This window comes from Hyaena hyaena, unplaced genomic scaffold (genome assembly GCF_003009895.1).
Source record: "Hyaena hyaena isolate Hyena2069 unplaced genomic scaffold, ASM300989v1 scaffold_821, whole genome shotgun sequence".
In the NCBI taxonomy this organism is placed as follows: Eukaryota; Metazoa; Chordata; class Mammalia; order Carnivora; family Hyaenidae; genus Hyaena; species Hyaena hyaena.
In genome coordinates this window covers 528,441-555,357 of record NW_024081452.1, presented here as the reverse complement: position 1 = coordinate 555,357, position 26,917 = coordinate 528,441, and the positions used below count along the sequence as shown (strand labels likewise).

At 41.0% G+C, this 26,917-nt stretch overlaps 2 protein-coding genes and 1 long non-coding RNA gene across 9 annotated transcripts in view; 1 reads left to right on the top strand and 2 right to left on the bottom strand.

Moving 5' to 3' along the window:
- The window catches only part of CFAP206 (cilia and flagella associated protein 206), a 74,755-nt gene extending 63,261 nt beyond the window's left edge, over window positions 1-11,494 (bottom strand). For 6 of the 7 annotated variants that reach the window (XM_039219454.1, XM_039219443.1, XM_039219453.1 and 3 more), the window contains exons 1-2: window positions 9,662-9,746; window positions 940-1,197 (exon numbers count right to left, since the gene is read on the bottom strand). The gene's annotated coding sequence lies outside the window, so the exon portion shown is untranslated. Of the gene's footprint in view, window positions 1-939; window positions 1,198-9,661; window positions 9,747-11,414 lie in introns of those variants that run through there. The other variant, XM_039219446.1, reaches the window with a different exon arrangement.
- Window positions 9,981-12,103, top strand: LOC120221841. Its single transcript, XR_005525907.1, has 2 exons — window positions 9,981-10,054; window positions 11,428-12,103. It is a non-coding gene; the product is annotated as an uncharacterized LOC120221841 (long non-coding RNA).
- A 5,360-nt stretch (window positions 12,104-17,463) lies between these two features.
- CUNH6orf163 (chromosome unknown C6orf163 homolog) overlaps window positions 17,464-26,917 on the bottom strand; it is a 26,118-nt gene continuing 16,664 nt past the window's right edge. Inside the window, exons 4-5 of the mRNA XM_039219441.1 lie at window positions 23,905-24,107; window positions 17,464-17,971 (exon numbers count right to left, since the gene is read on the bottom strand). Coding sequence (XP_039075372.1) covers window positions 17,536-17,971; window positions 23,905-24,107 — 639 coding nt within the window. The 3' untranslated portion in view covers window positions 17,464-17,535. The remainder of the gene's footprint in view (window positions 17,972-23,904; window positions 24,108-26,917) is intronic.

Here is a 26,917-nt window from a genome sequence, read left to right as displayed (position 1 = left end):
GCCTGTTTCAGTCTGTGACTCCCTCTCTCTCTGACCCTCCCCTGCTCATGCTGTCTCTCTCTCTCTCTCTCTCCTAGAAATAAATAAAACATTAAAAAAAAAAGAAAGAAAAAAAAGAAGATCCAAAATCAAATACTCTGTGTTTGAGACAGCATCCCTAAGTTTTCCCTATACTTTTCCATTTTATTCTTTTTTAAAATTTTATGTTTTAGGTTCATTTATTTCTTTTGAAGAGGGGAAGGGCAGAGAGAGAGGGAGAGCAAGAGAATCCCAAGCAGGTTCTGTGCTGTCAGAGCAGAGCCCAACACGGAGCTCAAACCCACAAACTCTGAGATCATGACCTGAGCTGAAATCAAGAGTTCTACGCTTGACCCCCTGAGCCACCCGGGTACCCTCATTTTATTCTTAAATTTTCTCTGTGCCATTGATTCTTGCATCTACCCATGCCCGGCACTCCTGTTTCAGGTTTTAATGACATATAGTGAAAAGGCCCATCCCTCACAGGTACTGTCCGAATTTGTTAACTATTCCTGCTGCTTATTTTTCCACTTGAATTCAGAAACAGCCTGTCTATTACCTTCCAAAACAATGCCAGGACCCAGCCCCGGATCAAGAACAAAAGCAACAACAGCCACCCTGAGGTATTTCTCTGGTTTTCTCTAACATTCAGGCTCTCCAGCTCCAATCTTGGCTATTGCCTTTAGCATACTGAAATCACTGGAAAACAAAGTCTTTCCCTGGTCTTTCTCTGAGCAAATTCTTTCTGGGGTTTGGTCACAGGGGCAAGCATAGTTTCCTCTGCACGACTGCCTTAGGCTGTTGTCCCGGGCTCTGAGCTTCAGCAATTCTGTTATCCTTTTATTCGGTTTTTCCTTAGCAGTTCATGCAATCGCATAATTTAAAGTGGTTTGTTCAAAATCGCAATTATAAGGGACTTACCATAATACGCTTTTTATTAACTTCTTTTAGACAGATGTCTTGTAATCCTGAAACAATCTTGCAGTCATTCCGATTCAACGTGTATATTACGATTGTGTCCTTTAAATGTTTAAGTGTGTTTTCCACTTGAGCTCTTAGAGGTTCAGAGACACGACTGGTTTCTATGCAACTGCCCAGGTGAAGCACATACTCTATTTGCTGCTTTCCATTCCTCAGCGAAGTGCTTAACATCTGCAGTCAATAAACATACTCCACAGGCTGAAAGAGAGAAAAAGGAATTGAGTCAAAGAATTTTAAAATAACTGTCAGCAGGCTTTTCATAAGATTACATTTTTAAAAGCTACAATACAAGAAGTTCTACCCCTCATAAACTAAATATACTTTAAAATCTACAAATGGTAGATAAGCTATAATTCACACACCACACATACACACACACACACACACACACACACACACACACAGAGGCGCGCGTGCGCGCAGACTGAGAAAACAAGATAGAATGAAGTTGGTTCATCCTACAATTTAGAATAAATGGCTTTAGAGTCTGCATGGGAAATGCAGAACCATATGTGTCCTGTGGTCTCATTTTTACAGGCATGAAAAATAACTAACATTTGGAGTACTTCCTTTGTCTCAAGAACTACACTAAGCATTCTATTGAATCCTCAACAAGACCTCGTGTCTGGGTACAATTTTATCTGTACTTTGTGGATGAAAATATATAAGCAATTTGCCTAACGCCAGCCGCTACCAACTGGTAGACCCAGATTCGCCCCTAGAAAGCTGGACTCCAGATCTCTATGCTGCTAGGAGGCTTAAATAGGATGCTAGAAAGGGAGCATTTTCAGGTTTCTTCCTAGATGGGGTAATTATAAATGATTTTTTAAAATCAGCTTTATGAAAGTTTAATAGACATAATAAAATTCACTAATTGTGTACACAATTAGATACATGTTTTTATTTTTTTAACGTTTAAGTATTTTTGAGAGACAGAGAAAGAGAAGGGAAGGGGCAGAGAGAGAGAGAGAGAGAGAGAGACAGAATCCGAAGCAGACTTCAGGCTCCGAGCTGACAGCACAGAGCTGGACATGGGGCCCAAACCCACCAACTGTGAGATCATGACCTGAGCCAAAGTCAGTTGCTTAACCAACTGAGCTACCCACGCGCCCCTAGATACATGTTTTTAAAAATGTATTCAGTGGTATTATCATCACCAAAATTGTAATATTGAACATTTTCATCACCCCAAAAAATTCCTCCGTGCATCTTCACAATTGACCCCTTTGCCCCCATGCCCCCTGGCTCCTGGGAACCCTCTGATCTCTTTTCTTCTTTTTTTCTTTTTAATGTTTTATTTATTTCTAGGAGAGAGAGAGAGCGCGCGCGCATGAGCAGGGGAGGGTCAAAGAGAGAGGGAGTCACAGACCGAAACAGGCTCCAGGCTCTGAGCTGGCAGTCGGCACAGAGCCCGACGCGGGGCTCGAACCCACGAACCGCGAGATCATGACCTAAGCGAAAGTCGGACGCTTAACCGACTAAGCCACCCAGGCGCCCCTGATCTCTTTTCTTTCATGAGAGTTTTGCCTCTCCTAAATTTCATATAAATTAAATCATGTAGTAGTTGTCTTCTGAGGATGAATTTTTAAATTTACCATAATGCATTGGAGATTCATTATGTTGTTGAATGTATCGGTAAGTTGTTACTTTAAAAATTTTTTTTAAGTTTCTATTTATTTTGAGAGACAGAGAGAGCAGAGGAGGGGCAGAGAGAGAGGGAGAGAGAATCTCAGGCACGCTCTGTGCTGTCAGCGCTTAGACCAATGCCGGGCTTGAACTCAGGAGCCGTGAGATCACCACCTGAGCCAAAACTAAGAGTCTGATGCTTAACCTTAACCAACTGAGCCACCCAGGCGCCCTGGTAAGCTATTACTTTTTATTATTGAGTGATATTCCATTGTCTGGGTACACCACAATTTGCTTATTTGCCAATCGATGGACATTTGGGTTATTTTCAGTTTAGGGCAATTACAAATAAAGCTGCTATGAACATTTGAATACAAATCTTTGTTTGACATATTTTAATCTCTCCTGAGTAAATACTACAAATAAGACTTCTGGGTCAAATAGTATCATGTAGTCATATAAAATTGTATTTATCTTTATCCAAAATTTCCAAATAATTTTTCAAAATGCGTGAACCATTTTGTATTTCCCCCAGCAATGGGTATGTGTTCTAGTTACTCTATATCCTTGTCTACACTTGGTGTTGTCTATATTTAAAGTTTAGGCATTAGTGTGTGGGTATGTGTATAGTGAGTGGTACTTCATTGTGGGGTTTTCTTTCAACAAATATTTATTGAAGGCCTATTATTTATCATGTACCGTACTATACACAGGGAATAAAATGGTTAGTAATATAGAGTTGATCTCTACCTCATAGAGCTTAAAGACCAGAGGGGAAGACAAATAAGCAATTACAACAGAGAATGCTAAGCAGTAGTGCATTATGGCGCCTCCTAACACAAGTATCTCCAATTTTGTACCCCCCAAGCCTTCTTTCCCATAATCAGTACATTTAGATGCAAAGTTGCTCAGAGAAATAGAAAAAAAAAAAGAAGACCTCCATAGAATGGTGATTTTAAATTCCATAAATTCCATATTAAATACATTCTTATACATACTAGCTGCTTTGTCAGTATCTACATCCTGAAAATCAGTTTGAAAATCACAATCTTTTAGAACTCTGGAGACTTGTAATTAGGTTCTGAGGATACACCGGGAGATCTACAACTTTTCAGTCTGGAAGCAGATAAAGACACGCTATCAGATCACTCTGTTACAGCAGTTAGTGGAGTACTGCCTGAGCAGAGGTGACGCAAAGCACAGGGTAAACCAAAACAATGGCATTTCTCCTAGTAATGGAGAGAGCTGGGGAGGGCTTCACAGAAGCGGCATCAAGATCTTCAGTGGTGAATTATCAAGTCCAGGGGTAGGATGAAAGAAGGTATCCAGGTGGAAGTAGCTGGGGATACTTCACCTGTGTAAGACATAACTTTCCCAGAATGGCAGACCACTACCTCTCAGATGTCATACAAAGTTATCTGAACCAATAAAATAATGATTAAAAATCCGGTATCTAGAGAATCCTCCATTCAAGCAAAGATACAGGAGAAAAGCTCTCCCAGAAAATATGGACTAGGCGTAGCCCCACACGGTCTCAGTTTACCACAGCTGATATTAATCAGTTCTGAACAACTGGGTAGGAAACTAGTCCATTGCTTAGTGGGAAAGAGCCAAAGACAGCAGTCATTGTGAGCAATAGTGAAATTGAGAAAAGTCAACTTGGCAAGGGTTCTTAATTTGTACTTAATTTGAAGTTCACAAAGCTCTCCTTCCAATTTGGAGTACTTCAACAGGAAAGAAGGGACGTTTTTGTCTTGAATGAAAGGACCCTGGCTTAAGTAAGAAAGGGAGTAGCCTGCTTTGGTAAGGAAACATAAACTCTAAGCCAATTCTCCTAGAATTTCAACAGGAGCCAATGCAATGCGTATTCCATTCCACCAAACTAACATCCATGATGCTTCTGAACTGAGATTCACCAGAAAATCCACTGAAATGTCATTCCAAGTACCATTACTTCTTTGTGAAATGTGAAACTTTCTTTTCTTTCACTGTTTAGCCCCAGGAAGGTCCTTAGGCTTGAAAGACTAGCCCTTGTCATTTTACAATTAGATGCTGTGCAAGCTTAAGCATTGTAAGAGACTAATTTTCTCTATCTGTAAAATTAAGCTAGTAATATGTACTTCATGGGAGTTTTGTAAGGTAAAGTATGTTGAGATCTTAATAGAAAGCTGGCACCTAATAAAAATATAAACAAAAAAATATGTTCATCACCCCATCTCTCTGGCCAAGGTACTGCAGGCCTATGATCTGTAAAAAGATACCCTATAGCAGTTTGACTTATCTCAGAAAGCCTGTTTCCCCAAACATGTCCTCCTACCAATAACATATCTGTGCATCTCAAGATATCCTGAAGCATTATTTCCTCTATAGTATGGGCTGGGGATCCTCAAGGTGATTAGAGGAAGAAGGCACACAGGAAGATCATTTAACAGGGAATAAAATTTGTACTATGAACAAAATGAAACACAAAATTCAAATCCTAATCAGTTTGGAAAAATCATTTCAATTGAATACCCCAAAGAGAAAAGCCTGAGTTGCATATTGATCCTTTTATTCAAAGGCTGAATGGTGAAGTCACCTAAGGACTTCCCAGGTTTTTCTTTCTTTTTCTGTGTAGTCTCTGGCTGTTCCCATTTCAAAATGGCCGTGGCTGCTTTCCAAGGGAATGTTCAGGAGGGCAGCTGCCTTGGAGGTTGGTCATCAGGACTCCTCAGCATTAAGATGTGCACATACAGGCCTGCTAGAAGCCTCGTCTAGCTGTTAGAGGTAGGCAGGTCCACGGCTGCATGCTGCCCTGCCTCTTAGACCCAAAGTCTGTTTTTGGCTGTCTTTCAAAAAGAGTCCCTCCAAAAATAAAAATAAAATAAAAATAAAAGAGCCCCTTAACAGACACTGTATTCAATAACTTAAAAGAGGCAAACCAGGGCATCTAGGTGGCTCAGTTGCTTGAGCACCCACTCTTGATTTCAGCTCAGATCACGATCCCAGGGTCATGGGATCAAGCCCCACATGGGGCTCCATGCTGAGCTTGCTCGCTCTCTCTGTCTCTCTCGCTCTCGCTCTCTCTCTCTCCCTCCCTCCACTCCTCTCCCCCACTCATGTGCTCTGTCTCTCTTTCTCTAAAATTAAAAAAAAAAAGGCAAACCACTTGTAGTATTTAACACAGTCTCAAAGCCTTGATTGTAAATGGTGAGATGGCCAGTGTTGGGAGTCATTTCTGAGCTCATAGGTTGAGAAAGAACTCCCTATGAGGTTAAGGTAAGTTGCACCGATATCCACCCCCACCCAATTGTTTCTGCTTGGAGCACTGACGCCCAAGGCATCTTTGTTGATCAGTATTCATAGTGACTTATTCTGGCCTTGAATATGCTGATTGCACCCTGTGAAGGAACCTATTATAGGAACTTCTTTTGTGATTATGGGAGCAAACACTGTATTTCCTGAAAGACCTGTTTTTCTTAATATTTCCCCTTAAGCAAACAAGCTATTGACCCCTGCTCACAAAGAACTAACTTCACCCTTTTTATGCAGAAAACAGTGTCTTCTGTGCTAACGATACCTTCCTTCCCCATAGGAGAAGCATCTAAATCCCCTGCCTCAATCATTATTGATAAAGGTTATGCAGGAGTCTTCTACAAATCTACGTTCTGGGAAATTCTTCCGTATCAAAGAAATTTGTCATCAGAAATCATTGTCTTAGGCAAATGCCACTTCTGTGCCGTCCCCCAAACACTTAATTATAAAGTTGAGCCCCAGTCAGAGCGGAGATGCCTGCCTGGTGCCCAGAAAGAATATCTCGTGGCTCCCTCCCTCCCTCCCTCCCTCACCAACACTGTCCCTCCTTCAGGGACCCGGGACCTGCTGGAGCCGGCCTCCGGCAGGCCAGCATTGCCGCGCCATGTCCAGCTTCTCAAGGTACACCACTACTTTTTCTTCTAGCGGTCCCATAATCCAGCAGTTGACACGTGCTGGGAACCATCAGGGCCCGCCTGGAAGACCCGGTACCCAGCAGCTCAGGGGCTAAGTGCAGTTGGCAAGTGTGTTGTGGGCGCAGTGCCGACCCTGGCGCGGAGCAGCAAGAGGGGGGCGAGCAGCCAGCAGGGGGAGACCCACACCGGCAGGGCCGCAGAGGAGGCAAGGAGGTCAGGGGCCCGAGAGTCTCACTGTGGTTTTATTTGTGTTTCCCCAATACTAATTCTGAATAGCTTTTCATGTATTTAATTGCCGTCTTAAAAAACGTTAATGTATTTGTTTTTGAGAGAGGAGAGAGAGAGAGAGAGAATCCCAAGCAGGCTCCATGCTCTTATTGCAGAGCCCGATGTGGGGCTCAAACTCACAAACCATGAAATCATGACCTGAGCCAAAATCAGGAGTTGGACACCTGACACACTGAGCCACCTAGGCTCCCCTAACTGCCGTTTGTATATCTCCTTTGGTAAAGGGTTCAAACTTTAGCAGGGAGGATTGTTTGCCTTCTTACTGAACTGTGAATGTCCTTTACATATTCTGCACTCATGCCCTTAATCAGATGTATATTTCCCAAATGTTCCCCCTTATTTTGTGGCTTGCTTTTTGAGTTCAAAATATTTTCTAAGTTCACTTATGCTTTGTTCTCTGACATGTGGGTTCTTCAGAGGTTCTTTAGTTTCCAAATATTTAGGGATTTTTCACATATCTGTTATTTTTTTTTAATGTTTATTTGTTTGTGAGAAAAAGAGAAGGGAAGGGCAGAGAGAGACAAGGACAGAGGATCAAAAGCAGGCTCTGCACTGACAGCAGTGAGCCCAAGGCAGGGCTCGAACTCATGAACCGTGAGATCATAACCTGAGTCGAAGCTGGACACCTAACTGACTGAGCCACCCAAGTTCCCTTCTTTCTGTATTTCTAATTTAATTCAGTTGTAATTAAAGAATATATTTCATATACTTTCAACTGTTTTTGTGGTAGGAACCCCTCCCTAAGGAGAAAGAAAAAAATGAAGAAGAGAGGGGAGAAGACTTCAAGGTCACCTAGATATGTGTCCAGCTGCCTACACCCCCTATGTTCTTGTAAACTGAAACAACTTAATCAGACTGCATGTTTATGTGTGTTACCATATATGGGAGACAAAGAAATAGAAAATCTATAAAAAAAAAAACTATGCCATATGAGGTGGACCACTCAGTTCTTTTGGGTAGGAACCCAACTGAGTGGTGCCGGCACGAATAAAGTTGCTTCCTGGAAAGAAAAGCCTCGGTGTCACGACTTTCTGTGCGAGAAACAGATGAACCAATCTCTTTATCATTTTGAAATGTCCCTTTTTCCCCGGATAAGATTGATTGTTCTTAAATCTCCTTTGCCTATTATTAATATAGCCACTCTACCTTTCTTTTGACTAGTGTTTGCATGGAATTGTCATTTTTCATCCTTTTACTTTTAACCTATCTCTGTGTCTTTATACCTAACTTGGATTTCTTGTGGGTGGCGAATCGTTGAGTCTTGCTTTTTTATCCAATCAGATGCTCTCTGCATTGTAATTAGTGTTTATACCATTTACACTGAATGTAAGCATCCATATAGCTGGGGAAATCTGCCATACCAATATTCATACTCTATTAATCTCCTCTCTTTGTTCCATTTTCTCTGCCTTCTTTTGGATTAATTGAATATATTTTGTGGTTCCGTTCGTACATTATTGGCTTAGTTGCTATCACTACCTGCTTCTGTTCCAGTGGTTGCTCTAGGACTTACATTGTGCATCTTTAACTTACCATGGGCAAATACTATACCACTTCACACGGGTGTGTAAGAGTCTTGTGGGAGCCCGACAGTGACCACAAGAAAGCGTGGTTAGGGACGCAGGGATGTGCCTGCACACGGGGCTCCCTGCCTGGGCAAAGCATGCCTGCAAGGAGGCCTGCACACAATATCCAAGTTTAATGGTCCGCTCGCAAACGAGGGAACATGCCCTCCTTAGAAGTAAGGAGAAGGCTGGAATTGTGGGCAGGCCTCTTAGTAAACATGTTGTGGTCGCTTCCTCCCTTTGCCCCCCCCCCCCCCCACCGTCCTTGAAATGTGTTTGGCTACTTGCCCTTAATTGGTAAAGGAATGCATCTTGTAGATTTCAGTTTGTATCCAGTTACCGGGGTATAAAATAAACCGCAAGAGGGGCTTGCGTGGAATTGTTCTCCGGCCGGAGTTGTGTCTCTGTCTGTCTTTTGTGTGTGTCTTGTCCTTTGTGTCATTTCGTCCGCAACAAGTCTTACTACAGTAATGCTTCCATCTCCCTTCTCCCATGTGGTGTAACTGTTGTCATACATATTACTTCTACATATGTTATAACCCCCACAATACATTATTTGTCTTCAAATAATCAGTCATAAGTAGGTGAAAATGAAGGGAAATATCTTACACATTTACTCACCTATTTATCACTCCCAACATTCCTTATTCCTTTATGTGTTCAACGAGAGACACAGAGACCAACCGAGACCACTGAGGCCGAATGAAGGGAGTCTTTATTACTGGCCAGGACCACACAGAGTTAACACAGAACTCTAAGTGTGTGGCCCTGAGCCCAAGGACTTAGGGCTTTTCAGGAGCAAGCAGTCAAGTGGGCAGTGCAGAAGCCGTTTTACTGAGGTTATTGTAAAAAGGCTACAAAGTGATAAAGAGAGCAGCCCTTATCCTGGTATGTAGGAAAACATTCGTTATTTTGAATTTTTTTTAAATTTATTTCTAGGAGAGAGAGACAGCGTGAGCAGGGGAGGGTCAGAGAGAGAGGGAGATACAGACTCTGAAATTGGCTCCAGGCTCTGAGCTGGCAGTCAGCACAGAGCCCGACGCGGGGCTCGAACCCACCAACCGCGAGATCATGACCTAAGCGAAAGTCGGACGCTTAACCGGCTAAGCCACCCAGGCGCCCCAAGCATTTGTTATTTTGAAGGCAAGGTTTAGAGTTTGGGGGAGTTTCAAGAGAATAGCCATTATCTCAAGGACAAAATATGCAAACTGTGTCATAAATAACCATTAACAGGAACATTACCCCTTGTCTTACCTGTTTGTTTTTTTCCTTGCACCTGAAGATAGTCACGTAGCCCTCCCAAGTGCAGGCCCAGAAAGTAAATTCTGGGTCAAGGTGGAAGGACTGAGGTTACATTCATGTGCAACATATGTATATCCAACTTTTAATCTGATGTCACTTCCTGCTGCCTCAAGAACTTTCTTGCATATTAATTATACTGCAGATGTGCTAATAATAGATTTGCTCAGCTGTTGTTTGTCTGACAAAGTCATTATTTTGCCTTCATTTTTGCAGAATGTTTTACTGGGTAGAACTGGTTTTGTTTTTCTCTCTCAGTACTTTAAAGATGTTGCTACATTGTTTTCTGGCTTGTTTAGTTACTGATCAGAAGCTTGAAGTCAGCTGTGGTTCTTTGTTCCTCCCTAGGTAAAGTATCTTTTTTCTCTGGTTGCATTTGAGCTTTTTTCTTGATCACTTACTTTTCAGCAGTTTGATAGATGTGCTTCAGTGCTTCTTTTTATGTATTTTGTTTGGAGTTTAGTAAGCTTCATGAATCTGTGGCTTTATATTTTCCTCAAATTTGGAATATTTGGTAAACCACTACCTCGTCCCCATTTCAACAGACACTCTGGCTTCTGTTCCTCCTTAGTGCAACCTTGCCCTTCACACTCACTTCTGTACCCTTCTGCATGCTCTTTCTTAGCCTTCCTGGTACCTCCCTCCTCCCCAGTTCTGCTCTCATGCTGTACTCACGGGCCCTCTTTCTTCAACCCAACCTTAGGGTACTGTCTCAGTTCCCAGCCTGATGCTTCCACCAGCCTCCTATTTCTTCAGCTTCCATCAACACCTTCTTTTCACTCTTCTCCCAGCATGAAACACTCATCCCTCAGGTGTTCTCAGCCTCAGTCAAACTTCAGTCTATTACCCTAGTTCTTTCAAATCAACCCCCAGGTCTCCTAACCACCTAACCTCCAAATTCCATTCATATCTCTGGATCTAGCCTTTCTTTCTCAGGCTGGAATTCACTTTTGCTGAGGTTCTGCCAATACCTGCCTCCTTTCCCGTCCCTACCACATTCCTGCCCACTCTTGTTCTTAGCCCCTGGGGTCATTCTTAAATGCTCAGACCCTCTTCTCTCTGGCTTTAGCATGTCCACTCTGCCCTGGCAGTCTCCATGAGGCCATAAATTCTTCTTACCTTCTCTCTTTCTTCCCAGAGCATGATGTTTACTTAAGTAAAGATTTAAATCAAATATCAAGTAAATAACACAGAGAAGAGTTCTTAGATATGGGGGAATTAGGAAGAGGGTATGCGATGATTGCCTTTTGTTATCTGATCCAAAGAGCCTATAAAACCATATTAATACAAAAGAGTATCTTTCATTTTCAGTTAATTATTTCAATAGCAACCTCTTTTATTGTTTTCACCTCTTATCTGGAAATAAAGAATATTAAATTATTTTTTATTAATTATTCAGAAATTAAGGAATAAAATACAAAAAAAAAGAGTGATACATAATTCCAGGCATCTCCTTAACAATATATTGTGCATATTGTTATGTTGCAAAGTTAGGATGAGTCATAAAGTCAAGATCAGATACACACTTCAAGTAGACTGAATTACCAAATACTACCTGTTTGCCAAGAAGTCTTCTCAGTGTATCAGTGTCCTTATGCAGGCAGATAAGGCAGGATGAGACACCGGGAGTGATTGGACATACCTCTTGGAGACTGGCTTGTCTAAATTCCTTCACAATAGAATAGTGGAGTTCATTCTCACAACTTACCTGTTATGTTTAGGATGGTTCCTGGCCAGAGTCTACTGAGTGGATCTGTAAGACCAGTGAGCATGAAGCCAGACTATGACCCTCTGCAGCTGCCTGGAACTGAGTGACCATAGTTGCAAGATTTTCTTTTGTATCTTCCTGAGGCCTTTCCCAAAGAGGCTGGGATTCTCCTTGGCTTTTAAGAACCCAGAGATCATATTTCATCAGCTAGGAGTCTGTTGGGCTAAACCAGTGGACGAAATAACCATCTCCTTTTGGCCACCTGACAATTTTGAGAAGAGAAAACTCTGAGGGAAGTAGGAAACTTTTCCCTTCAGATTGTAGGAATCACTTGGCTGGGAACAAAATTTGCATCATGCCATTCCTTCACTAACGTGGACAGGACTTAGCACTAGGCAAAAAAAAAAAAAAAAATCAGGCTAGAAGGCAGCTCACGGTAAATATTAACATCTGCCAGTACAGCATAACATGAATTAGGAAATGGGGCTGTGAGTGCATCAGTGTTGCTTCTCCTGCCACTGACAATATTTGAACGTATGTCTTCATTATCTTTTTATTCACCTGGCTCACTTCTCCAAGAGTAAAGACTACCATCTATCTCATGTACCAAGAACTCAAGCATCCAACCTAGTACCTGATATACAGTATATACCTGATGCATGTTGAATAAACAAAAGTAATAATGAATATCCCATATGTTTCTAGAGATTGTATTCTCTGGATCGTAGAGGTTCTAGAAATATGAGATTTCTGGGGCTCCTGGGTGGCTTAGTCGGTTAAGCGTCCGACTTTCGCTTAGGTCATGATCTCGCGGTTCGTGGGTTGGAGCCCCCTGTCGGGCTCTGTGCTGACTGCCAGCTCAGAGCCTGGAGCCTGTTTCAATCTGTGACTCCCTCTCTCTCTGACCCTCCCCTGCTCATGCTCTCTTTTTTTCTCTCTCCTAGAAATAAATAAAACATTAAAAAAAAATTAAAAAAAAAAAGAAACATGAGATTTCTAACTGAAATCTATAACTGTGGATAATTCTATTATGTAATTAAATGATAGTCCTTCAAATGGGCAAAATGATACAAGTAGCCCTGCTTGGGAAGACTGAGTCAGGAGTGAGGGGATAGGAAATACCCATGCAGTATAAAGTTATATATCATGGATCCTGACTAGCTCTGGAGTTTGTATGGGTCCTCAGCAGACAGGTCTCAAAGTCCAGTGGCAGGAAATAGACACCCATATGAGTAAGAAGAGAGCGAGAAATAGGAAATATCACATATGGTCAAGAGTAAACAAAAAACAAAAAAAAAAGCAGACTAACAGACTTGGATCCTTGAAAATGTTAAGACGTAACATGAAGTTGCTATGTAAAAGGGGGTAATTTTAACTTCATTCAACTCAATATTAAAGTGTTTATATTTGTAACTAACTAGAGTAAAGCCTGCTTATTTTCAGTCCTGTAATTTGGAATCAGATAGCAATGGGTTGAACGCATCTCAAATTCTCAGATAGCGTGACCTCATGCAGAATACCTAACCTCAAAGTGCCTGAAATTCTTTATCTGGTTTCTGTGAGGCAGAAGTGGAATAATGCAGGTGAAGCGCTCACACGTTGCCTGGCTTATGACAACGGGACCACAAATGGCAATGCTTTGTTCTTTCCTTTTCTGAGTGATGTCAGCCAAGCAAGACGAGTTTATTAGAGGCAACTGAATGTCAAACTCTGATCTGTAAGTGAATCTAAATTTTGCCAATAGTGTCTACCTGGTATCAGTGTAAATAAGGCCCCCAGAACTAGAATATGGAGGATTTAAATAGGTCAAGAGGAATCCAAGTTAGAGAGAGAAAACATCAGAGTGACTTCTTTGTAGCATAAAGGTCCCTTGACTACTTAATAGCCCAACTCCTGTGCCATGTGATGAAGATGGGCGGGGGCTTCTCCATCTCTCCTAGTGGTACCATGCATCTGTTTCCCAGCCTGCAGCTCTATTTTCTCTAAAAACAAAATTTTTTGCTGGTGGTGGTGGAATGACTTCTAGAAAATTAAACTGAAGTCATTTCTTAGAATCCCCAGATTAAGTTCCCAGATGGCTTCCAGGAATTAATATAGCTTCCTATATATCAGAAGCTATGGGAACTGCATACACTTCTATTGTATAGGTAACATCTAAAACAACTAAGAAAAATGTACTCCTTCAAGTCTCCTTAAAAGAGGTTTCCAAAATGTTTCCAATTTTAATAACTTCCATTGGGCTTAGTATCTAAGGTCTATAATGATCTCGTTAGGTATTGTACTCAAAGTAAATGATACCAGGAGAGTTAAAGTTTCTCAACTCATGTTGTGCTAAAAAAAAATTTGGTTCACTCAAGGAATCTTTTTGAAAATAGTCTGATTTAGTGTCAGTTGAGTTTCCTTAGAAAACCTTGGAGTGAGTGTCCCATTGAGATGTCAAAAACATACCTCATTATCAATTTTCACTTATCTTGAAGATTCTCACCTTTGAGTACAGGCAACTGATCTTTTCAGAAACCCAGGGGGAATCTGTCCTTCTTGACTTTGGAGTAGTGGGAGGGGGCTATTGGGTATGTCCCTCCATAAATTCACCCCTGGGGCTTGGTATCTGGAAGAGCTCATCAAGCACATTTGGGGAAAGTTGTCCAGTTCTGTTCCCCTTCATTCTTGGCTCTCAGCTATGGCTACTGGAACATCCAGGGTTCTGCACAATAATTCAGAATTTCCCTGCTACAATTGGCAGTTACTCAGTGTTGACACAGGCACTAGATTAGGCTGACATGCTGTAAAACACACGGGCTTGCAGTCAAATAAGTTGTCAAATAACTGCAGTCAAATAAGTTCTGTGATCTTCAGCAAGGGACTTTGCTTCTCTGAGTCTCAGCTGCTGCATTTTCAAAGTGGGGGTCCTCTTGGGCATGGAGGAGGGCACTTGTTGGGATGAGCACAGGGTGTTGTATGGAAACCAATTTGACAATAAACTAATTAAAAAAAAAAAAAAAAAACACCCAAAGTGGGGTCCTCGTAGGAAGATTACAGTGTTGCTATCAGATTTCATTAAGATTTAGTAAGGAACCTAGTACACAATCTGATACCCAGCACATGCTCAGTCAGTGACATTGGTCTATTTTCCATTGTGTCATTTTTTAATCCATCAGGGTCATCCTTATCAATGCCATAGAAACAAGAGACTGAGAGGTCCCATAGAATGTGGCACTGGAAATATGAGTGACATCTTATTTTTAGTCTACCGTCAGCCTTTCTTGCTTTTTAGGGCAAACTATGCATCCACTTTGAACTGTTAATTCTCAGGGGTATATTATCTGGGAAACATTCAAACGAGGAAGAACTATGGTTCAGGTGACCAAATCAGGGTGAAGGATATGGGTAAGAGCAAAGATGACGTTCCTTTAGTCTGGACCTGGGAGAGGTAAAGCTGTATGAGAACAAGAGAAGTGAAAGAAGACCCTCCTACCATGGTTGGTGCTGACTCCAGACTCTGAGGTGAGTGACAAATGAGGACCTAGGATCAGGTCAATCTGTCCTGATAGGACTTTCTCTGATCACCCCCTATGACGGGAGGATGATTAGTATTTTGGGAGAGTGGGCATGTAAGTCCTCTGATGGATCCAAATTACTTTGACAGCTCTAAGGAAGCTGTTGGTTGGGATTGAGGTAGAAGCAGGGACTGCAGTATGGACAAGGAAAATACTAAAAACACATAATTTAATTTCTTCCAATCTGATTGAAGACTGAGAAGCTAGATTTCCTTTTTCTTTTTTTTTTTAATGTTTTATTTATTTCTGAGAGAGAGAGAGAGACAGCATGAGCGGGGAGGGTCAGAGAGAGAGGGAGATACAGAATCCGAAGCAGGCTCCAGGCTCTGAGCTGTCAGCACAGATCCCGATGCGGGGCTCAAACCTACCAACTGTGAGATCATGACCTGAGCCGAATTCGGACGCTCAACTGACTGAGCCACCCAGGTGCCCCTAGGTTTCCTTTTTCAAACCAAAAATACATTGCCTGCTTTCTTTTCATGTTACCCACTATGTTACTGATGCCAGAGTCATGCTTAATTGTGGCCGTAAAGTGAATCCCTTCAGAAGACAGTTTCCATCTGTTTCCCTATGGTATGTGCTCAGATTTGAATCTGGTGGCTGACTCCAATAACTTAGATACCACAATGTTAGGTATGACTTTCTTTGACTTCTATGAGACAAAAATAATGCATGACATAGAGAACATACCACATTCTTCCTGTTCTCATCACAGAACCCACAAAGACACAATACAGACTTACAGAGTACTAACCAGGCACCAAGGCCTTGGCATTCAGACTGAACAAAATAATGACTAAAACCATGGACTGAAGACCTATCCTCTCTGGCTGTGACCATCACAAGCTGCATGACTTAGAAAGTGACTTAACCTATCTGTGACTGTGTTACTGGTTTGTACCTTTCACAGACTGCTGTGAAAATGAATGAGTCCTCTTGTGTACCATGTTCAGCGTGCCTGGCACAGGCTAACACTCCCTAGTGTTAGTTGCTGTTGTTACCCACTTGATTCTGAAAAACCGTAGGTCTCTCTCTGCATCGATGTGCCTGTGCCATGTAATATTTTGAACTCTGGCTTGGTCATTAGTTGTGTGCTCTGGGGAAAACTATTAAACCTCACTGGCCTAGGTTTCCCTCTCTCTATATAGGGGACAATAATAATTACCTTCAAAAGTCATTGTGAGGATTGAGTATTAATGTTTTTAAAGTGCTTCATATATGTAAATACCTGAGTACATAGTAGCTTTTATTTTGTTATCTATAAAAAAAGGGTAACAGCAATACCTGTCCTGTCTTTCTCACAGAAGTGTTGTAAGAAGAATGTAAATTAAAAAGCTGCATAAAGCACTATATAAATGTTATTACTTCCAGCACATAGGCAATCAGTTATAGGGATTGCTCTAGTACTGCAATCTCAGGAAGCTAAATACTGAGGAGAGTAAAGTCCATTACGCAATTGTAAACAAATTGCCATTTTTACCATTAGGAAATAGAAGAAGGGTCAATGTAAACAAATATACTTAAGGCTTGTTCAAGAACAGTATTTTTTAATTTACTGAAAAATGCTTTCCAAGTTTTTATTTCAAAGCCACCAAAGTTGGTGATGAATAATTTAAGGATGTTACATTACAGTGGATAGATTTTTTAGGGAATTTATCATGGCTTGGGTTTTCTTTCATTTTAATTTAGTAGACACTGACATGTATTGGTCCTGAGCATTGTGGTACTGAAGCTTTCTGCATTTTAACCGAAAGAAGGTGGGTTCAAAGCATTCTTGGGCTTGAGTATAAATGCAAGAAGACTTCCTATCCCTGAAGCAGGAGATTGACTCTAAAGATGTATTTTGGGGGTGCCTGGGTGACTGAGAGTCCAACTCTTGATTTCAGCTCAGGTCATGTCCGAGGCTTCTGAGGTCAAGCCCTGTGTTGGGCTCTACACTTAGCTTGGAGCCTGTTTAAGATTCTCTCTCTCTCTGCCCCTCTGGCCTACTCATGTGCTTTCTCTAAAAAATTTAAAAATAAATAAATAAAGATGTATTTTTCTTTCACAACATATCAAAATAAATGAAACCTCTTTGAATTATTGTATATAGGGATCCCAGAATTTAAGTGTTATCTTACTGGGTTTGAGGGAAATTGCTCCCCCCCCCCCCACAATGCTATTGCAGTTCACTAAAAAATAATCTTTACTGGAAGTTAGCACAGGTCCCCACAATGGGAACAATCTGAAAGCATGTCTCTTGTTTTCAACTGCAACAATTTCTAAAGTAGTTACATGTCTGATGCAGACATGAATAAAGCTCATTAACAGAAGCTTCTTTCGATTTCTTCCAAGAAACCTTTTCCCCTCCTAAATAGTTTGGTTTCTCTTACTTTTTTCTCTCTTCAGATTTAGAACTCAACGTAGCCTGGAATGTGCTTTTTGAGTATTTTGGTTTTCCATCAAAATGCCCATAGCCCATTGTTCCCTGCATTTAACTGGGAATCAATAAATGGTTTTTGAGCTAATTTATTTAGTCTTTGGAACAATGGCTTTTGTGGTGAGATTTCACTTGAAGACTTCTTCTAATCAAGAGTTGTTTCATTCTCCTGAATAATAAGATTGGAAGGTGTTTTCTTTCTTTCTGGCAGAATAAAATCTGCATGTCCTGGTGAAAGCTTAGGAAATGTATAATTGATGTATTTTTGAAATGCTGCCCTTGTTTCCTGTAATTCCTCCTCCAGGAAATCTTTCCAATTTGTCATGATGCCTAGTTGTTTCGCTACGGACAGCAGCTCCCCCTGAGTGTTAACCAGCTTATCCATTACATTTCCAAGCGTGGCCTGATGTGTCTTCTCAGCTTCTTGGAGCACTTCCTGAACCTCTTCTTGCTTCTGCCTCTGAGCCATACAATAGTAGACATTCATTTCATGTTCTTTTTCTTTTATCAGTTGGTTCACACTCTTCTTCTGATCCTTCATAACTGTTACACCAGTATTCAAAATTTTCTCCATGACCATTCTACAAAAGATATGGATTCATAAGTTAAATGGGGTTAGCCACCAAAAACAAAAAGATGTTGCCTTTTGCCTCAGATGGATAAAATATTATTGCATTGTACGGATGAGCCACCAGTGTGAGACAGGCAGGTAGAGATGAGCTTTTGGATGGCAATTGTTAGCTGTTAACAATTCAAAAACACTTTTCAAGCAGGGAGGTCACTCACTGAGTTCCCTGCTGGGGGCTAAGGTGAGGCCTACTAGCTGAGTGTCTAGTGGTTTTAGGGACCTAAGTCCACTGTGGCCAGAAAAATATGAATGCAATGTGATTAAAAATGAAGAAATGTAGGGTCAGAGTTCCAAACCCCTAGAGAAAGTATTTCTGTGTATCAATCCAGCACTTCCCTTTAGCCAGAGAAGGGGGGAAACTGTATTCAGTTTTCTCTGGACAATACTCTGACAGTTACCTCAAACTTTCTGGTCTCAAACTCCTTTTCACTATTAAAATCATCGAAGAACCCAAATGACTTTTGTTTATATGAGTTATATCTAGTGGCACTGATAGTATTTAGAATTAAAAGTGAGATATTTTTAAAAATTTATAAATTTATGTAGGCATGATTAAATCTATTAAATGTTAAATATAATTAACTTTTTATGAAAAATGTATTTTCCAAATTAAAAAAAAATGGGTAAGGGAGTGCCTGGGTGGTTTGGTTGGTTGAGCATCTGACTCTTGGTTTTGGCTCAGGTCATGATCTCATGGTTCAGGAGTTCAAGCCCCACTTTGGGCTCCATGCTGACAGCGTGGAGCCTGCTTGGGATTCTCTCTCTCTCCCTCTCTCTGCCTCTCCCCTGATCACTCTCTCTCTGTGTCTCTCTTAAAAATGAATAAATAAACTTAAAACATTTTTTAATTGGTGAAAAAGTGGCATAATTTCACGTTTTTTTGCAAAACTCTATACTTGTCTGCCTTGAAAGCAAAGAAGATAGATTTTTCATATTGTTTCAGTCTGCTGTGACATCACACACCATAAAACCATAGAAAAATGCCACTGTATACTTGTGACATTATGAGTAAAAAGGCAAATAACATTTTAGAATTATCAAGAAAATAGCTTTGATCTCAGGGACCCCCTGAAAGGGTGTCAGGGACACTGAGCAGTCTTGGGACCTCATCTGAGAACCACTGTGGAATGAGTGGTTCACAGACCTCTGGTTGTAATGTATGTAATTATAAAAAATGTATAGCAGCCAACCATTTGAATTCTTACCATGTCCAAGGCAAGGCAAGTAAATGAGCACCCCATGCATATATTTGCTCAATGTTTCCTCAAAAAAAATCCCATGAGGGGGAATCTATTATTATCCCTATTTTACTGATACAGAAACTGAGGGTCAGAGAGGTCAAGTAATATGCCCAATTCCACTTAATCAGTAAAAGTGGCAAAATGAGGAACCCAGGCAGTTTGAGTCCAGGTCGAAAGCTTTTAGCCGCTGTAATTTGCTCTCGTGGATGCCTTTGGTTAACCTAACCTACGTTGAGTAGAACCTCTAAAGATTTGAGGATAAAGTAACTTACGAATGTGATTCAAACACTTACGGTTGTTAATGAAAATCCTCCCTCTCTGCCTCCTAGTCTAACACAATCTTCCCAAGACTTGGCATCTGCCTTATCTTCTAACTTCTTTCCTTCAAGATACATTTCTCTCATTGTCTCCAACTCTCAATTTGACTTTCAAACATGGCCAACTTCCCCAATCTTGAGGTAAACATCAGTTGTCCCCTCGCCTCTCTAGCTGCAATGCTCTCCTCCCTTTTCCCACCAGGCAGGCTGTATCTTTGGTCAATAACAAGGGTAACATTTACTGAGTACTTACTACCTGTTCTGCTTAAGATTCTCTCCCTCTGCCCCTCTCCCCTACTCACTCTCTCTCTTAAAAAAAATTAAATAAAATATTTTTTAATACTGATTACCCACAATTTTTTCTCAAAAGAGGGCCTAGAAATCATATGATATGAAAAAGAACCAAAGGAACTGATTTAGTACTTTTTTTTTCTCTTCTTCTCCAAAAGAAAGCTTGGACAATGTTTCTCTCTTCTCAAGTATCTTAAGGATCACTATGCATAGAGTGGAGTTAGAGCTAGAAGCCAAATGTGGATGTGAGCATGAGACTCAGCACATTTTGGATCCACATTAGGAAGCACATGACAAGTAGAGGCATTCAGCATGTTAACCAACCACTTCAATCACCTGCAAAATTCCTGTTACAGAAGCACTTAGGAGGCTCACCAATGCCTGGCAGGCATCTAACAGAAGGCATGGCATGTTCAACTCGATGACCTCTAATGCCCCTTCTGACATGGTGTGTTAATGCTTCTTTCTGTAAGGGGTGGGGTCCCTCTGCCATCTCTAACTTTATTAGGCTCTAATCTTGGAATTTCAAAATTACATACCATATTTACATGTAGTGCTGGCCAGAAATGAACTATTTTTGAATAATTTTAGTATGTGTCAATATATATATGATTCAGTCTGATATTTTATAAAATGGGTTCTCAGAGAAGAAAAATAGATTACTAGGGCCCATGGGTGGCTCAGTCGGTTAGGCGTCTGACTTCAGCTCTGGTCATAAACTTGCTTTCATGAGTTCAAGTCCCACGTTGGCTCTGTGCTGACAGCTCAGAGCCTGGAGCTTGCTTCAGATTCTGTGTCTCCCTCTCTCTCTGTCCCTCTCCTGCTCACTCTCTCTCTCTCTCTCAAAAAAATGAATAAAGATTAAAAATATTTTTAAAACATAAGTTACTAAATAAAAAAGAGACTAACAGATAATAACCCAACTTCACTAGACTCTTGGGGAAAAAATAAAGCGTGGAAAACCATACCAGCCATTGATTTGTGCTTTGCTTTTTAGGACCTCTCTTAGCTCCCTCTCATACTTTTTTAGGGCACTGTTGAAATGGTTTCAAAAAGCTTGCATGCTTGCTTGTTTTTATTTCTTCCTTCCCTCCTTTCTTCCAGGGAAAGAGTACAGTGTCTCCTAGATAATCTACTTAGAATCTAATCATCCCAGTCCACAAATAAGTTTTCTGTGAATTTAATATATTGTCATGATATGTATGTGTTCTGAATGGTTAAGTCTTGATAGTTTATAGTCAAATAAGAGACCTACAGTTGAATTCTAAACAGTGGTCCTTCTCCATATATTAGTTTCTGCAAATACTCTAAGAAACACTGGAATCCAGCAATGTCTAGAAAGATCTGATGTGCTGCAGAGTGAGTTCAGCTAATTACAACAAATTTGAACCTTTGTTTAATAATTATATTTTTATTTTATTTTATTTACAAAGTTTTTTTACATTTATTATTCATTTTTGAGAGAGAGATAGACTGTGAGTGAGGGAGAGGCAGAGAGAGAGGGAGACCTAGAATCCAAAACAGGCTCCAGGCTCTGAGCTGTCAGCACAGAGCCCAGTGCAGGGCTTGAACCCACAAGCAGTGAGATCATGACCTGAGCTGAAGTAGGACGCTTAACCCACTGAGCCACCCAGGTGGCCCTAATAATTATATTTTTAAAGTTTATTGATTTTGAGAGAGAGCAAGGGAGAGATAGGAAGGAGCAGAGAGAGAAGGAGAGAGAATCCAAAGCAGGCTCCATGCTGCCAGTGCAGAGCCCGACACAGGGCTCAAACTCACAAAAAGTGAGATCATGACCTGTAACAAAACCAAGAGTCAGATGCTAACCAACTGAGCCACCCAGGCCCATGTTTAAGAAATATTTAAAGAATGTATACCATGTGCCAGGCTCTCTTCCAGGCATCTGGAATACGTTAATGAACAAAATGGACATTTGTTGGGCGTGCTTAAACAACAAGCATGGCAGTTCCCTCATTTTAGCCAACTGATTTAATAAAAGGCAGTCACTGAAAATCTTCTATTCAAACCTCACAGAGGAAAGGGTCAGAGGTGGGGTGGTGGTGAAAGCAACACAGTAAGGGAAGGAGCAGACACTGCAGGTGTGTGAGGAGTGGACCCAGAAGCTTCCACAGGAGTAGTGGAATTCCTGCAGATGCAAGTGGGGAGAAGGGAGAAGAGAAGGGAGAGGAAGATACTACCTTTCACTGCATTGGACCACACTCATTCCAGTGTTACCACCTTCTCTACCTTTCTCCCAGAATCCTCTTTCACCTTCTTCTTCTGCCTCAATGATGACTTATAGCCTATGCATGAAGGAAGGTACCACTGACACAGTCCTCATTCTTACTTAATCACAAAATAAGACTCCTAGAGGACTTTACCTCTGGCCCTGCTATCACTAGGGATCCTGACTGTTGTCCTGTTAAAATTGGCCAATTCCATCAACTGTTCATTGCATACATAATAATGGTTACTTTGGGAGCACCTGTGTGGCTTAGTTGGTTAAGCGTCCAACTCTTTGATTTAAGCTCAGGTCACGATCTCACAGTCATGAGATCAAGCCCTGCATTGGGCTCTGTGCTGAATGTGGAGCCTGCTTGGGATTCTCTCTCTCCTTCTCTCTCTACCTGTCCCCTGTTCGTGCTCAAGCTCTCTCTCCATCAAGATAAATAAATAAATAAATGTTAAAAAAACAATTTTTTAACATTTATTTATTTTTGAGAGACAGAGAGAGACGCAGCATGAGTGGGGGAGGGTCAGAGAGAGAGAGACACAGAATCTGAGGCAGGCTCCAACTCCAAGCAGACTCCAAGGTGTCCTGATGTGGGGCTCGAACTGTGAAGCCAGCCGCTTAATCGACTGCGTTACAGAGGTGCCTGAATAAATAAACATTTTAAAGTAATAATTACTGGGCAGTTGGGTAGCTCAGTCGGTTAAGCATCCAACTTTGGCTCAGATCATGATCTCACGGTTCACGGGCTTGAGCCCCACGTCAGGTTCTGCCAGCTCAGAGCCTGGAGCCTGTTTCGGATTCTGTGTCTCCCTCTCTCTCTAACCCTCCCCTGCTCCAGCTGTCTCTCTCCCTCTCTCAGAAAAAAATAAAATATTAAAAAAAACTTTTAAGTAATAATTACTTTGGTATTCTTAAAAACAAGTGATCTGATATATGTAAAAATATTTGTGATTATGTAAAACGTAAGGGCACAGAATGAGACCCCGTTATTTAAAATGACGTCCCTAGGAGACAGAGGGTAGGGAAGCAGTAAGTCAGAGCTTAACAAGTTTTGCCCTGTATATTTCCAAAGTGTCAATTTCATTTACAGCATGTATCACTTGTGTAATAAGAAAAAGACCAAAAGTAACACATCGATGTTACTGTATAATACCAGCTAGAGAATGTGAAGATTGACTTTTATGTGTTTATAGGGAGAAGTATTTCCTTATTTCTCTCCTTAGCCTCTTAAAACTGGAGAATCAGAATGAAAAACACATTATTTATGATGGTAGTTAACTCTTGAGAGTGTGGAGAGAAAGGAAATGTGATTGAAGAACAATACATGGCAGCTTCAGAAGCATCAGCAATTTTTGGTCTCTTCAGATGAGTGGTAGGTCATTGACTATTCATGTTATTTTTGTGTAAACCATGCACATACATACACACTATACAACGTATTGTATATTGTTATCTATGTTTGATATATTCCATAATAAAAATGTAAAAACACAGGGGTGCCCAGGGGCTCAGTCAGATAAGCATCCAGCTCTAACTCAGGTCATGATCTTGCAGTTTGTGAGTTAGAGTCCTGCATTGGGCTCTGTGCTGACAGCTCGGAGCCTGCTTGGGATTCTGTGTCTTCCTCTCTCAGCACATCCCCTGCTCATGCTTTCTCTCTCTCTCAAGGTAAATAAATAAACATTTAAAAATGTAAAAACACAGAAACTGGAAACTATCCACCTATGTGCCTCAACCTTATCCCTTTCTCTAAGTTGATGTGGCCAGAGTAAGATACTGATTTGCAAATGTGATTCTGGAATACCTTTTCTGGGCCTGGATTGCCTCCTGGGCCATCTTTCTCTCTTCCATCCTGGCCTTCTCCACAGCCTGGACCTTCTCCTTGTGGCACTCCATCATAATCCTTTGGATTCTATGCAACATGCGTTGTTCCGCAGCCAAGTGTTCTCTCTGTAGCTCATCTTCCATGTTTTGGTGCATCTCTGTCTTGGTTTTAGCTGTCATTTCCTTAAACAACAGTTTGATGGGTTTAGATGTTACAGCTTTGATGACTGTATGCACACTATGAGATTATTAGAATCATAGTTCATTAACCTGCTGGAATGTGCACCCTTGAACACTGATGATTTAGAAGAAGAGCATGTATACAATGAAACACTTTCACGTATACAATGCACCAAAGATGTGCAAACTATACAGCGTAAATATTTATATAGATAATATTAGAAGGGAATATGCAAAAAGGAAAAATAGGTCTGCCTTTTTTTCCTTGATTATCCAAAATCCTATAGTGTCATATTATCTTTTATATACAAATAGAAATACATGGCACCTGGGTGGCTCAGTCAGTTAAGTATACAAACTTCGGCTCAGGTCATGATCTCACAGTTCGTGAGTTCAAGCCCAGCATTGGGCTCTGTGCTGACAGCTCAGAGCCTGGAGCCTGCTTCAGATTCTGTGTGTGTGTGTCTCTCTCTGTGCCTCTCCTGCTTGCACTCTGTCTCTCTCTCAGAAGTAAATAACCATAAAAAAAAAAATACATAATATGATTCTCTGTTAGGAATTCAGTCCTGGAAAATGACAGAAATAATTACAGTGCCTCCCAAGTGTATCCTGGATGGAAAGGAGCCTGAGTTCAGGCCGCTAACAGTTGTCCATTACTGTAGTCACAGGAGCTTGCTGACCTGCCATATGGGCATTCCTGCTCATTAGCATTAAGGGGCCCTTTCTCGCTTACCAAGGGGACAGGAACAAGTGCTCCACTGTTCCAGAGTTAAAGGACCCGTGGGTGCCTTTGGACAAGTAAAGTGAGGAGGCACTAGTCAAAGACTCAAGAAAAATAGATTCTCAGAGAAAACCCTGTAATAGTTTTGGAAATACCTACCAACTCCACTGTGTGCCAGGCACCGGGATGGGCTCACACACTACAAAATTAAGAGGGCTGGTTTCCTCCTCCTCAAGGACTCACTGTCTAGTGGAGGAAACCAGCAACTTACTCATGCAATGAGTGTTTTATACAAGAAAGAAAGAGCAATCAATTCCGTCGAGAGTTTCAGAGCTTTCGTTTAAAAGTGAATTTTTGGGAGGAGGAGAAGCTGGAGTAGGAGAAGCTCACAGCTTTGGCTCCTGGTCCAGCAGCGAGGTTTGGGAGCTGTATTCTGAGAAGTGGAGGGTTTTTTTTTTTGTTTTTTGTCATTTTTTTTCCCCCAAAAGCAAATGGCTGGCATAGAAGCAAATCAGTCTCCACACTTGGGATTTGTGCTTGGTTTTTCTCCTGCACCTTGAGAGTTGCGAGTGTCACTTGGTGATGTGTGAGGATGGAGGAATTGGGCTACCTCAAGAAACAAGCCAAAGTACACATGGTGGAGAGTCCCAAATATCACTACAAGTAGGGAAATAAAATAACCAAAGTCTCAACAAGAGAGAACAACAGACACCATTAAAAGAACACTTCCTGAATGGACAGGCCCTGGAGAGTCAATGAGCCTTCTTCAATATAGCAGTACTTGCAGGTGCAGAGCGCATAAAAAGCTTTTAAAACTGACAAGAGAAAAAAAGCTAGCCAAAATGACGAAACAGAACTCTCCTCTAAAGAAATTCCAGGAAGAAGTGGCAGCTAAGGAACTGCTCAAAACAGATATAAGCAAACTGAACTGAACAAAAATTTAGAACAGTGGTCATAAAAGTAATCGCTGGCCTTGAAAAAAGCATGGAAGACATCAGAGAGGCTATTGCTACAAAGACTATGGAGCTTAAAAATAGTTGTGATGAATTAAAAAATGCTATAAATGAGGTGCATAATAAAATGGAGGTGGCCAATGCACGGATTGAAGAGGCAGAGAAGAGAATAGGTGAATTCGAAGACACAATTATAGAAAAAGAGGAAGTCGAGAAAAAGAGAGATAAACTGATCCAGGAACACAAGGAGAATTCAAGAACTGAGTGATACAATCAAACGGAACAATATCTGTATCATAGGAATTCCAAAAGTGGAAGAGAGAGAGAAAGGCACTCAAGGGGTACTTGGACAAATTATAGCAGAGAACTTCTCCAATCTGGGGGAGGCGCTGAAATCCAAGAGGCACAGAGAACTCCCCTCAGACATAACTTGAACCTATCTTCTGCACAACATAGCATAGTGAAACTGGCAAAATACAAGGACAAAGAGAGAATTTTGAAAGCAGCTAGGGAGAAAAGGGCCCTCACATACAAAGGGAAACCTATCAGAGTGGTGACAGACCTATCTACTGAAACTTGGCAGGCCAGAAAGGAATGGCAGGAAATCTTCAATGTGATGAACAGAAAAAATATGCAGCCAAGAATCCTCTATCCAGCAAGCCTGTCATTCAGAATAGAAGGAGAGATAAAGGTCTTTCCAAATAATCAAAAATTGAAAGAATTCATCACCACTAAACCAACCATACAAGAAATCCTGAGGGGGACTCTATGAGGGAAATGTTGCAAGGAACAGAAGGTACCAGAGACACCACTACAAGCATGAATCCTACAGAGAACACAACAACTCTAAACCCACAGTTTTCAGTAATAACATGGAATGTAAATGGACTAAATGCTCCAATCAAAAGACAAGGGTAGCAGAATGGATAAAAAAAACCAAAATCCATCTATTTGCTGTCTACAAGGCACTCATTTTAGACCTGAGGACACCTACAGATTGAAAGTGAGGGGATATCTATAATGCTACTGGAAGTCAAAAGAAAGCCAGAATAGCCATACTTATATCAGAAAAACTGGAATTTATTTATTTATTCTTTCACTCATTCATTTATTCATTCATTTATTTTATTTTTATTTTT